Source organism: Glycine max, chromosome 5, assembly GCF_000004515.6.
Source record: "Glycine max cultivar Williams 82 chromosome 5, Glycine_max_v4.0, whole genome shotgun sequence".
In the NCBI taxonomy this organism is placed as follows: Eukaryota; Viridiplantae; Streptophyta; class Magnoliopsida; order Fabales; family Fabaceae; genus Glycine; species Glycine max.
Window position 1 is genome coordinate 37078936 of NC_038241.2, and position 14262 is coordinate 37093197.

General features: G+C 31.5%; 2 protein-coding genes across 2 annotated transcripts; one reads left to right on the forward strand and one right to left on the reverse strand.

Moving 5' to 3' along the window:
- Positions 1-3963: 3963 nt before the first annotated feature.
- LOC100810059 (nuclear transcription factor Y subunit B-2) lies at positions 3964-5009 on the forward strand. The gene has a single exon (XM_003524234.5). It carries the CDS (start codon positions 4236-4238, stop codon positions 4911-4913), a length of 678 nt encoding a protein of 225 aa, XP_003524282.1. The 5' UTR covers positions 3964-4235; the 3' UTR covers positions 4914-5009.
- Positions 5010-8004: 2995 nt separating this feature from the next.
- LOC100805080 (protein HEAT INTOLERANT 4) lies at positions 8005-13889 on the reverse strand. The gene is made up of 14 exons (XM_003525025.5): positions 13448-13889; positions 13133-13171; positions 12998-13051; positions 12816-12879; positions 12640-12698; positions 12151-12275; positions 11982-12041; positions 11250-11308; positions 10925-11004; positions 10696-10734; positions 9763-9825; positions 9628-9675; positions 9420-9548; positions 8005-8447 (listed from the first exon to the last, which is right to left on the reverse strand). The coding sequence occupies exons 1-14, from the start codon at positions 13601-13603 to the stop codon at positions 8400-8402; spliced, it is 1023 nt and encodes a 340-aa protein (XP_003525073.1). The 5' UTR covers positions 13604-13889; the 3' UTR covers positions 8005-8399.
- Between the last annotated feature and the right edge of the window lie 373 nt (positions 13890-14262).

Sequence of the window (14262 nt, forward strand, 5' to 3'; positions counted from 1 at the left end):
AATAATATAAATATTATATTATATTTTGAAAAATACCATTCATTAGAAAAATAAGCTTTATTATTAATATATAATTATTTTAAAAGGTTATATTTTTTTAAAAGAATATAAAACACTGGATTGAATTGAGATAATTTACAGCGTGTTTGGATATGTGTTGGATATGTATTTTTGACATGAATTTTCATATTTCCTGCGAAGTTATTCACTGTCGCTTTTATGTTTTAAACCATTCAGATATTTTTCTTTTATGGGTTAGTGATGTATTTTTTTTTTTTTTGTTCGAGTTATATCGCGTGAATTGACCCCATTGGAGTGATAATGATAAATTTTCAGATACGGCTACCAGTATTTGTGAAAATGGCTGAGTGAGTTGTGACTTGTGTTACTAATTTGTATCTATCCAATAACTTTTATTCTGCTTGGTGCTTGAAAATGGGATGTTTTTTATAAGTATTCATTATTCCTTGGGTTTGAAGGCTTGTTTTTAAGTGGTTTTAGACAATCCTAATGCATTACTTATGATATTGTAGGTTGATTGGCTAGGTCATGATATTTACAATACATCATATATACAGTTTTTTATTTTGCAAAATTTGCACAAAATTGAGTTACAGACATCCATATAAAAGTTATATCTGATTGATCACAAAATTGAATTTTTTCTTGAGAGAGAGAGAGAGGTGACAAAATTGATTTAATGACAATATTCCAATAATTGGTCCCTTTCTAACAAATTGATTGATGTATTTTATAATTCCAATAATTGGTCCCGTTCTAACAAATTGATCTCACGTCACAGCTCAAATATATGCTGAGTATTGACCTAAATTACAACTGATCGTTTTCATTTAAAAATCCTTCAATTCATTTCTAATAACACGATGAAATATTGGGTTCAAAATCCTATTTAAATCTTCTCAAACTGCAACGATTTGTTCATGTTAACATCTGGATGGCATTATCCACCATGCGTTTGTACAAACAGTGACTACATTAGGACCAAAGCAAGATAATTAATTTCCTTGTTGAGAGTTGAGACCCGTGTAGAAAGGCTCGTGCTACCTATACTACCAAATATAATTTAGGTCTAACGTTCACTGTGAAAATAAAAGAAACAAAAGCAAGGAGTAGTTTGATCTCATAACAGTATAATATTATCTTATATATGTGTGCCTATATAACTTATTCATATCATAATAAATAATGGAGTTATTATCTTAATTTGAATATAATATTGCTTATTTAAATTTGATTATGGTTTTTCATAAATTTATGAAGAAGTTAAAAACCAACAATAATACCATGACGATGGAAATGGTAAACCAATATATATATCAGCTACATTAAAAAAATAAGAAAAATAAAACAATAAAATAAAAGAAATTTTAAACAAAAAATAATTATATTTTTCGTAATATATTCTACCATATTGGAATCTTTTAATTTTTAAATAAAAACTATTGCATCACAGTGTGTGTATATAGATGAAGAGAATCTTATCACTATTATGAATGGCCTGCTGCAATTGTACTAGCTCTCTCACAAATAAATATTACGTTTAGAATCATCCTCCCCTAATTCTCCCTTCAACATATTTCTGAGTTCTGATTGTGATGTTATCTGACTTTCTAGCATTCTCTGAAAGCCGGCAAGTTGACAAACAGATTTGCAAATGGTATATTATAATTTATATATTATAACTAAAATATACCCATTGTGGTAATATCTTCAAATTGTTTTATTCAGTTGTCAATAATCCTCAGGCTACCAGCATAAGCACAAGCAAAGACTATTCACACACATAATATGAATATTTAATCAATCATGATGTAATCTCACTTCACGTATTTAGCTATCAACAAATGCAAACAATTATTTTCAAACTTTACAGAACAGAATAAAACTAAGCTTATAATGCATGTACACAATTGACCACTACTTGTACTACATATTAGGTTCTCAACAAGAATGCCATAAACATCTCAATCTTGTATCTAAAATTAGGCAAAGATTTTGGAATTATCATTTTAACTTACCTACATGCATGAGTATTTTCCAATTAAAATAAGTGCCTATTGGCTGGATGATGCAGAGCAATATATAGACAACTTTACTTGTTCTTAGTGGAAGAAAAGGATCGAAACAGAAGTACAGCTAGCATACAAGTTTAGCAAAAGAAAAACGAACAGCAGATATTTGAAGCCAAAGAATAAGAAACCAGAAATCGATGATTGGTGAACAGCTAGAATAGAATCTAAAAATGAAATATTGCCCCTAGCTTTAAAACACTAGCATGCAATTGTAACTATAAACAGGAACAAAAGGGTTGCATGAAACGTTTTTTGTTCATCAACTTTAATTGGACACAGACCCCAATTAGCATGGGTTCATTAGAGACCGTAATTGTTACTTTGATGTCATTTTTAAATTGTATTTGCGCATTTAATAGTTCAGATCCTGACAAATTTGCTCTTTTTATGTGTGTATTATATTTTATGCGTTAGATCACGTATCATCGTACGTTGTTAATATAATTCTAAGTTTGACTTATTAATTTCCAACTCTGTCAAACTAAAATAGACATTATTGTGACAGTATAATTCACATAATAATCATTTTTCATGTCCCATCCATCCAATAATTGATTTAATTGATAAGAATACAACTCATAACTTATAAAGACTGTAAGTTTGAATTTCCTTGTTAAAGTAAAGAATTTGCTTGTAATTAATATATAATTACTTCTATATAAACGTACACTCTTAGGTCTTGAAGCCTATCTTAAATGTCCCAGTGACCCTAAAAAATTCAATTAACCTAAACTTTTATTTAACAAAAACAAACCCATCCAATAATTGAATTTTGTATGTGCAGCTTGTAGCTACCTCTCTTAACAACAAATTAATATCCAAGACAATACGTAAGAGCCGGTCCAATATATATATATTTAGTACATGCTTGGTGGATTTAGCTTCCATGTGTCAGAAGCCTGTTTGATAGCTTTAATCTGTGAGGTTCTGATATTTTTTTTCTCAGAATCATGCAGGTGAGACTTGACAGGTTGGAACTGATCAAAGAACCAAGCCAGTTTAAGACATATTCGTTAAGGGGAAATACAAAAGCTAAAGGGTCTTTTTTTGGTCTATGCAATTTTTTTTTTCTCTTTTATTTCCACATTAATTGCATTGTTTCAAGAAATAGTCAGGTGGAAAATAAGAAAATTGGGGACTGAGGACTGAGATGCCTTGAGATGATACTGTCCTGCAATATGTATGTGATGGAAGAATCTCAGTGAGACAAAGCAACACAAAAGCGTGGCAAAGTGAAAGCATATATCCCATTGCTTCATCTTTTCGAGCCCCTTTTTTAAAAAGCCGTACAAAAATAACATATGCACTAGTACGAATAATTCACGTTATGGGGTCTGATTAAGAATTCCAAACTAATTAAAAGCCAACACCATTTTACCTTGTAATTTTCAAACAATGACAGGCTTTGATATTTAGTTAATTAGTTCTTGATCTATCTGGAAAGCATTTTCTCTTTTTCCCAAGTACCTAAATAAAGATGGGATATATACGAAATATTTTGCCAAACACCAATGCCACAACTTTCAACTTAATCCACTGCATTATACTCATGAATAAGTTCCATATTAAACTTTGAACCTTCCTGTCTCTTCTCTTCTGGCCCTCAAAAATTTTCTTTAATCTATATAATAATCTCTCACATGACCAATTAGACACAAGATTCAAGAATGATATTTCTTTAATCAGCATTGCCGACCCTATCTATTTGTTCATTTTTTTCAATACATAAAAAAAAAACTGGTCCAATTCACTTCTGACAAGGTGTTACGTTAGTATTTGATTTAAATTTGAAAGTTATTCATGGTCATTGAATAAAACTATAAAAGTACTATTTGTTTACTTTCTTGTTTTCATTTTTTTTATATGACCAAGGGGGTCCTCCTAGTCGATATAAAAACCACCCTTTGTGATCTTCTTCATCAATCACCCTTTGCTTTCTTCCAATATTCCACATCAAAGCACCTTTCCACTTTTCCATTCTATATCCCCCATCTTTTCCTCCCTTATTAAAAGCCGCATGCAGCACCTAAGCTAAGCATAACTTGTACACACTTACACTTGCACACATAGGGAGAGAGGGTGAAGGTGAGAATCTCAATTGTTTAGCTTATTCCGTGAGTGACTCTATTCTATTCCATTAACATGACAGGGAAGAGAAACCAAATTACAACAAGTCCTGTGGGAAGTCCAACATCTGGTAACATCTCAGACAGCTCCTCCTCAAAAGAACAAGACAGGTTCCTCCCTATAGCCAATGTTAGCCGAATCATGAAAAGGGCACTCCCAGCCAATGCCAAAATCTCAAAGGAAGCCAAGGAAACAGTTCAAGAGTGTGTGTCTGAGTTCATAAGCTTCATCACTGGTGAGGCCTCAGACAAGTGCCAGAGGGAAAAGAGGAAGACAATCAATGGTGATGATCTTCTTTGGGCCATGACAACACTAGGATTTGAGAACTATGTTGGACCCTTGAAGTTCTACCTGAACAACTACAGGGAAACTGAGGGAGAAAAGAGTTCTATGGCAAAACAAGAAGAACACTCTCCAACTCATCAAACCAATATTGATGGGGTGGTGGTTGAAATCAACAAGTTGCATCATTCTGTGGCAGCAACCAACAAAGCTGCAGACTTCAACACTTTCAGTGGTGGTGGCTTCTATTCTGTGGGGCCTCAAGTGGCTGCTCCAAAGAGCTTCACTGAGATTGGAGGGATCAATGGCTATAGAGAAAGTTCCATTGCTCAAAGTGCGGTCAGTGGTGATCATGATGCAAGTGGCAATAGAATGATGCCACCCAACCTACGTTATAGGGTTGAATGGTAGATGTGATATGCATACCAACAAGTTCATGTCCCTTCCCCATTATATATTATATCATATCATATAGTATAATATATATAAATAATATTTTTATTATGATATAACTTTCGTTGCTGATTAGCTAGACCAGGGAACGGATCAGTTTAATTTCTTGATATCTAATGGTACAATATTTATTTCACACACTTGGAGAGGATATATTAAATTAGTATTATTTAGTTACTCAATATATATATATATATATATATATATATATATATATATATATATATATATATATATATATAACACAGTTTATTGGAGTTTGGAGTGTTTAGTAGTATTTATCTTGTGACATGAGTCTTCCTTAGTGTTCAAGTCAAAATGTTCACGAGAATATCTCTCTAAGATCGTATCGTACGGTACGAGATTGTGATGCAAAAAAGATAATCCATGAGTTCATCTTCTTCATGTTGTTTGGGCGCTGCCAATTTTTATTGTAGAAGAGGTGAAAACTGAAAACTTGTCTACATTTCAGCTTTTAATTGTCTTGGATTTACTCTTTTACTTGGACCCTTTTCATCAATTCAGAATTAATGCAACTTTATAAAGTGCTGATGAACAAAGAGTCACATTTCTATCAACGAATCTCAAATTAATTCAAGCCTTTCACCATTGTATCACCCTATTTAACTCACATTGTGAACATGGCCATTGCATACAATTTTTGAGAACAAACTAATGGAAAAAATTAACAGGCAACTCAGGAAGGTGAAGAATTACAATCAAAATAAGACTTGTTGATTATTGATTAGTGTCCATTGTTCAAGCATCAATCCTCTATAGACTATATGGATAATACAATATAATTTCGAAGATTAGCTCTCTAATTGAAAGGAAAGAATCGAAATATTTTCATTCTCCCGGGTGATTCTTTCTGACCAACTACATCTGGCAGTAGTTAGTAGAAAATGGTATATCATCAGCGGATCAAATCTTTCTTTAGAGAACTATTGTTTGAAAAGAAAGGGTTTATATGATTTGTATTATGAAGCTATTAAAGAACAATTACTCTTTTAATAAGCAAATGAGTGTAGAAAATTAGTTAAAAAATTTATTTGGTGCATTTTATCTATCGATGATGTTTGGTACAGTAACAAGACAAAGCAAGTTAATCCATTTTTAAAAAAATAGGTTAATTAAAATGCTTAGTCTGACGTATTTAAGGAAAATCAGTAGGACAAGTGGAAAACCCACTTAATAATTGTTTTAAAAGATGAATAATAGGTTTGCAAGTTAACTCAATGATTGTTTTGAAAGATAAACTAAAAGGTTTACTTGTCCAAAAAATTTGGTAGAAATTTATTTCACTTTTTGTAGAGTTGTCCAAAACTTGACAAAACATGATTAAAAAATGTTAATCTACATAACCTTTCATTTTACATAACTTACATGTGATTTATATGCCTAACTCTGCCTGAAAATGAATAAAAGGGTAAGATAACTTTAATAAATAAATAAAAAGAAATTTAACAAAATCTACTTCAGCTTCAACATGACTCCTAGGTTGCATATAAAAGTCAGCTCAAATAATGTACCTTATTTTAGTTAGTTAAATTAGTTGAGATTTAACTTATTTTGTCTCTTTAATATATAGATATTCTTTATTGAAAGTAATTATGTTCAAGGATAAAATTATTATGAATAACAAAATTTTCTGACTAATAAAATTAAACAAATGTCAATTGATATGTGTTCGATAATAATCACGGTAGTTTTAGTTACAAATTTTAAAATTAAAAAACTTATTAATATCATAATAGTTTTATAATGATGTGCTTCTTTAAAATATTATTTGGCAAAAGAATAAATTTGTAAAAAAAACAAGTTTTAGACTAAAATAATATAGATATTTACAATACTATCCAAAAAAGTTTTTCCAAAGTCAAACTTTCAGACACTTTTATTAAAACTAATCGTTTTATGTTTTGCACAAAAGACATTGTATTAGAAAAGCTTTAACAATCTAGACTTCTCAATTGCCATTCTTATTTAGAGGAAATTCAAAAATAATTTCACTAGCATGATTTCATTTTTTATATATAATGTATTCTCTCCTCAAATTCTTCAATAGTCATTAAAGTGTTATGATTAGTGTTATGATTGTAAGAAACATTATTATCTTAAGATGGTGTTGGTCTAGATAATTGAAATCATCTCTATATTTTATTAAAAATCAAGAAAGTATGACTCAATCGATTGTAAAGTGTATGTGATTTATTATAAATATCCTGGTACCTAAGCTTGATTCTTTTAAATAAACAAACAATTTTTGTGTATACTATGAGGTAAGTTAACACAATCTAATAATGAACAGTAAGGTGTATTATTAAAACTTTTTACCTTTGATTTGTTAACTAATGTACTAAGAATACTCATTAATATTCTTAAGCAATTGTTTTTTTTTTAATTCTGATAGCTGTTTTTTTAACTCTGTTCTTAAGTAATTGTTTATTTTAAATACTCATTACCAAAGGAATTTAGTAAGAGTAAAAAATATCTCATTAGATCAAACACCCTTGGAATATTTAGAAAGACATAACTAGCCCACATTTGGAAAACGAGCATTGATTTCTGTCCCATCTCTAAGCCGAGACAGTAATTCAAAATGCATGGCTTTGTGAATTCTATTTTGAAACAGATGTATTCCTATGGTATATCATCTACAACAGAAATTCCTCAAGACTTGCTTTTCAAATTGAGCTTCGGGAGAACATGATCGTAAAAATTAACAATTAACCAATTTAAGCTATGTTTGCTTTTCCATTGAAAATTTGATAGCACAAATTACAACATACTTCAACTTAGTAAGAAAGGAAAAAGCACATTGAAATTACATCTAACAGCAACCTAAACAAGCACTTGATTTAAATGGCAAACAGGAACAAAACGCCCAAATATCGAGATAGATGTATTGAAATTCTACCCTTAAAAGTAAGAGCAACTTCATTAGCATCATAGAACTATTAACTAACCTATTTCAAGTCACATTGTACTAAGAAAATTTTCATAGCAGCTACGATATTATAAACAGCATTTTCACAACTGAGCCACATTAAACGAAACAATAATGAATTGATTTCTTCATTTAGCTATTAGTCAAAACTGTCGTACATCTAATTTTGAAGGGAAAAAGAATAATCTAAGAGAAAACCAAGACATGCAAGAGCCACCCAAATTGCAGCTCCAGAACCTCAGAAATTCTCTTCACCATGGAAGCCAGAAACATCTCTTAAATTCCTCCCAACACCTAGTTCACTTCTCTAGGATCTCTGACCTACATACAGTTTTACATGGTATATGTCACTTTAGACAACTACACTGTCAAAGACAATTTGATGGGGCACCAGGGGGTTGCCTCCTGAACTACATAGTTCATAATAAACAAAACATCTCTTGTGTTAGGCAAAACAAGCCACAGAAAAATTGTCATTATTGTCTTGGAGCCAATCACAGAACCTCGTGAGCTTTTCCATAATACCTGTTAATGAATGGAGACTGCAAACACAGATAATGATACTCTGTAAATTATAGGTACAAGGAAAATGCATCTAATCAAAACCAGAAATTCAACAAATTGTGATATATTCTATATCAAGCTGCTATCCTACCCTGAATTGTCTTCCTTTTATTAACTCATTGAATATATGCTCACAAAGGTTATGTTCTTTTACACAACATGCCAAGAAATAGACAGATTTTGTGGTAAAGCAGATTAGTAGGGATATTTATTCTGGGAAGAAAATAGTTACAACCATAAAGATGTTGTCATTTCCATTTCTTTACCTTGTAAGCAGTACCAAATTAAATGTGAACCGGATTGATGAGAAGAGGGATAAAAAAAAGCAAAAGGAACTAATAATTCCACAGAAGTATAGCAGCTAATAGTTCAATGATTTCATTCCTCTAATTTGGAATAGCTAGTTGATTTTTTTAACAAAGTACGGGCTCTTCTCTCATCAACTCCTTCACTATAACAATCCAAAGTTGCAAAGGAGAATTTGAATATCTATTCCCATCAGTGCTTTCCAGACACACATATGTATGTAGGCACACCTAAGAAGCCCGCCATTCTCCCTCAATGTATTACAAGTTTTAAATAAGGAATTACCAATTTTCAGAGAATAAGCTAATGTAATAACATCAAATAAGACATGTGCAGCATAAATAAAAAAGAATAATAATAGAGTGGCTACTTTGAAATAAGATTGGCTATTGGGCAATTGGCTTCTACTTTAGTGTAAAGCACATGATCTTTTTAAAGGGCTTTCCCTTGTAAGTTGAGGGATTGGGTACCCTTAATTCATCAATGATTTTTTAATATTCTCCATAGTTTGTATCTTCTTTTTATTAAAATAAAAGGAGGACATTCTATGCTCCTAACTATCTGAAATCATCTTAGTCCTAATGAATTCATCCTTTGATCAAAAAGAAGAAAACAAAGTAATAATAGAATTCCTAAACACCTACCTTAACATTCGATACATCAGGTGCCTCTGGAGATTGAACAGGGTAGAACTTATAAAATCTCATACTCTCAAACGCAGCTTTAGTTTCCTCACTCATTTCTTCAATGGCTTTTTTTCGAGCTTCCCTTGCCTACAAGAGGTAAAAAAGGTATTTAAAAAACAAGCAGAAAGCAAAGCATAATGTGCAGAACCAACAGCACCAAAAGTACCTCTCTATTAGCTTTCTTTGCTTCACGAACCTTTTCCTTGACAAATTCCTAAAAAAAACAATACTATCAGCCTAACTTATTACTTAAAAAATACAGAAATTATGGAATAACTAGATGCCTTCTATTATTTGGTACCTTAAATGCATCCTTTTGATCTTCTGATAACTCCTCCTCCTCTATGAGCTTATCAGTAAACTCCTGCAAAATATAGAACAAAGCAGTCTCAGAGGCCTCTGCCCATTGTCATTTGATTTTCCAATTGCCCGTTACTATTACCCTCTCTCTATTAGGAGTTATTTGGTTTTGGAAAGAAAGAAATGTTTTCTATTTTCATATTTTAATTTGACTTTTAAAGTTTTAATTACAAAAGTGTCACCTTACTTTCACATTATTTTCTGTTTTCAAAGATTAGTATAGCAAACGGTGACTATTACCTATTTTCAAAGATTTGTATAGGAAACAATGATTTGTATACAGATATTTGAAAACAAGAAAACGAAAACAAGATAGCATTTTGTAATTAAAAGGCTAAAACATGTTCATGATCCCTAATAAATACTAGAATTTTGTGTTTGTTTCCTAATAAATTTTTTCTTTGTTTTTGCTTCCTAATAAAACCAAAATTTTTATTTTTATTCCTTGATAATTTAGCAAATTTTGTGTTTGCTACTTGATAAAAAAAATCAGTTGTTATTAGTCTTTTTGAAAGGGACTAATAACAAATGAAAAAAAAAATTAATAGGAAGCAAACACAAAATTCGCTAATTTATCAACAAAAAAAAAGAGTCATGAAACAAAAACAAAATTATTGTTTTATTAGGGACTCAATGCAAAGAAAAAATTTATTAGGGAACAAACACAAAATTTGGGTATTTATTAGGGATCAAAAACATATTTTATTCTAAAAGAAAAAACAAAATATCTTCTCACACCAATTGGTCCCTTAAATTTCCAGCATAATAACATCAAGCTTTATCAAAGATTTCAAAAGCATGACAATGATTTTAAAGTTGCAACTGCTAGCTGACTTAATCTGAAACTACAATCACCACAAAGTAAATTCATTACCTCAAGTTCATCTAATTCCCAATCAAATTCACAGAAGACCTGCAAACAAGATACATAAGTAATATGTAAACACTTACAAATTAGAAAATCAAACAGGGCACTAACCTGCCCATCTTGTTAAGAAAAATTTATTCAGAAAGGTCATTACATAACCATATTATACACAAAAGGATCCCAAAAATCCAAACACCGTCAATTCACTAGGAAAAAGCTTCATTAATGTAATTACCGGCTTTGGCTCAGCTGGATATATTATTTGAACTTCAGTACTCTGTTCAAGTTCATCTTCCTTAAATGGCTGATAGAAATCTGCAGAAAGAATAGCAGTCAATAAAAAACTCTCATATTAGGAACATTAATACTAACTGATGAAGAATCAGTATGCCTTGAACAAAATGAAGCATCAATAATTGATAAAAAAAAATTGCTTTGGCCAGAATCCACAATTCTCACTTTTTTATTTAATAAAATGTCGTTATCTTCTTCCTTGTATTAGATAGAACTGATATACACGTATGAGAACAATTGTAATATTCTAAAGCCAGTAGACTTACAAGGCAAGCAGTACTCATATTTCTTTAATCTATCCAACTTCAGATGTTTTAAAGCAGACCTGTACCGCAGGTTATAACATAGGTAAGATGAGTCAGTCATATTCATAAATAAGGTACATAGGGGTCAAACTGTAAAATTGTGCATGAGTAAAAAGCTTTACGTTAAAATGTCAACAACTACAGTAAAAGGTCAATTCATCAAGTTGCATATAGGAAATAAACTGTGAAATAAATACTCAGTTTTTCCCAAACATCCATTTTAAGATTTTATGGATCCACAAACTCATTTATTTTATAAGGCTTAGACTCCTGACGTTACTCACTTATTTCTGCATTTCGGGTTAAAAACCAACACGAATAGAACATGCCAAGGATAAATACTTAAGCAAGTAATCTATTGGAGAATGGAAACAGAAAAGCACACAGAAAGTTGAAGATTCTTCACACTACTTGAAAAACTACAGTTTTTTTGCTACATGCAGGAGAAGAATATGATGCAATCACCAAACAAAATTTAACGATAGACTTGTAGCTTACAAATTTTGCCTTGAGAAGTGAAAATGGAGACTAAAAATAACCAGAGAACAGCCAAAAGCACAATGAAAAGATTATTTAAGCTAGATAACCAATAACATAAAGGTATGTATATTTCTCCAAGAACAATCCATTCAGAAGATCTGAAACAAACTGTAGAATACAAAATTGCAAAGGGGAGAAAATAAAAGGTTATACCTTCTTTGGGTACAACTCAAGATAAATATCTGGGATTTCAGTCTATCAACTTGGCTATCTCTGTTGAAGACATAAAACCATAATGAAGAAGTTTAGAGATGATCAAGAAGCAATGATTCATAAACATACTTAAAAGAAACCACCAAAACAAACAAATTGAGATGAATACCTGTCCTCCAAGGGAATGTATGGAACCCAGTCCATTTTCATTTGCTTCATCGGAATTATCTCTTCAGCCTCTCTTTGAACTGAGTTTATCCCAATTTTATCAGATGGTGGGAAAGGTGATACAACCTGCAGAAGGATGTTGGAATATTTTCAAAATTAAAATCAAAATACAAATATCCAAATCATCTAAAGTGATACAAGGTTGCTCCATCATGTAAAACTTGCAACAAAACACATTCAATGAACTGGCATTTCCAAATTACACCTTGGCATTAAGGATATGATTTTAAATATCTAATCTAAGTCTATATACCATAGAACCATGCCCCAGAAGGAGAGACACAAATCACAGCAAGAGGAAACATATTATCGCATACTTGCAAAAATCAAACAGTATATTTTTCCTGAAAAAACTCAAAAGCAAGAATCAATTTGGTCATCAAGTGTTCAGGTCACTGACTTATGTAGACAGCCCAGTTTGACAACTTACAGCTACTACAACAGGTATGCAGACAACTTTGCTTTCCCCTTTAAACATGACTAATTGAGCTGCAGTCAGAAAGATCAACATAAGATAATGAAAGGCCAAATAATAAAGGGAAAACGGCTACCAAGCAAATCAGCCGCCTTCAAAATGACAAGAAACAAAGTCTGCAAGCCACTTACGCTCAGTGCAACCAAAGAGGTAAACCTTTTTCCCATACAACACGCCATTCTCTTCAAACGCATTCTGAAAAAACACACCCCCAAATCGCAACATCATCAGCAATTAGTCAAAATAAAGCATTTTATCTCCACTCAAAAACAGAACACCAACCAAAACCTAAGCAGTCTAATCCAATACTCACTTCTAGATTTGAGAAATCCCACTTGTATTGATAGACAGAATCCAATTGATCCCACTGCCATTACAACACGAAACAGTTAAAAAAAACACGGCACAGTCATAAACGAAGAAAAATCTACAAATTAATTGAACAAACCTCAGTTCCAACGGGGAATGTTTCCTTCCACAAATCTTCCTACACAATCCAAATTGACAAATACCATCTTCCATTAGTAAAACACAATGCAGATACGAATAAGAAGAAAAAACCTAAACACATATAATACAACCACTTCGAAGTATAGCTAACTAAAGCTAGACACGAAAAAAAAGGGAAAATGAAGCGCCGAATCAATATTTTCTTCTTAATAAACAAAACGGCTGCGTTCCATTCCGTTCTTCACAGCGTTTCTTGTTCGGCGCATATAGTTAAAGAAAACGGTTCGAATTGAAATCAAAAAACTAAACTAACCAAGTTGCGCTTGTCTTCGAAGTACTCAGGTTCGGATTGAGGCTTGGAGGTCTTGGCTCGTTTAGCTCGAGGCTGAGCTTTGGGCATGTTATCTTCGGGTGCGTGGTGTTTGGCTTCTTGGTCCTGCTTGGTCTTTCTCTTAGCTCCTCTCCTCATTGTGCTGGCTATAACCAAACAGGGAAGAAAGAGAAATAGGGTTTGGCTTTGGGTGGTGAATGCTGAATAGAAGGCGCTGGATCCAGATTCAAAATGGAGAGACAAGTTTTTTTTTTGAAACGCAACTACACAGACAAATAAATAAATGAATGAAAAAATAAAAGAGGTTTTATAGGGAGGGTGGGGGGCGTGAAAATAACGCACGCGGCTATAGTCAAATCTTCAAATAGTGGATTTTAATTACTATGATTCGATTTCGAATTAATTAATTGTCATAAATATGTTTTATATCTTAAAATTTAGGATAAATTTATTTTTAATTCAAATTAATCACTTTTTGCCTTATCATTTAGAAATAAAAGTATTTTAGTTCCTTTGTCCAAAAGTTCTTCGTCCAAACGTCGTCAAAATAAATATTTCTTTTCTCCCTAATAATAAGAAATTATTAATTAATTTACGTTTATTAAAAAGTTAATCATTTAGTTATTATTATTAAATTTATCAGTAATTATATTATTTATTCAAAATTATCCTTAAATAACTAATGTATGAAAAGAGAATAATAACAGTGGAGTTTTAATTTTTAAAACTAAATTATTTCATTCTCCTATTCTCATAGGAGTCAGAAATAGATAATTTGTAATATTTATTATTTATAA

Excerpts from the sequence above, each read along its gene's own strand:
- LOC100810059 (XM_003524234.5), top strand. The coding sequence starts at position 4,236 with ATGACAGGGAAGAGAAACCAAATTACAACAAGTCCTGTGGGAAGTCCA.
- LOC100805080 (XM_003525025.5), bottom strand. The coding sequence starts at position 13,603 with ATGAGGAGAGGAGCTAAGAGAAAGACCAAGCAGGACCAAGAAGCCAAA. Across the intron at positions 10,735-10,924 it reads ATCCAGCTGAGCCAAAGCCG|GTCTTCTGTGAATTTGATTG; the intron begins GTAATTACATTA and ends TCTTGTTTGCAG. Across the intron at positions 9,549-9,627 it reads CAAAGAAAGCTAATAGAGAG|GCAAGGGAAGCTCGAAAAAA; the intron begins GTACTTTTGGTG and ends TACCTCTTGTAG.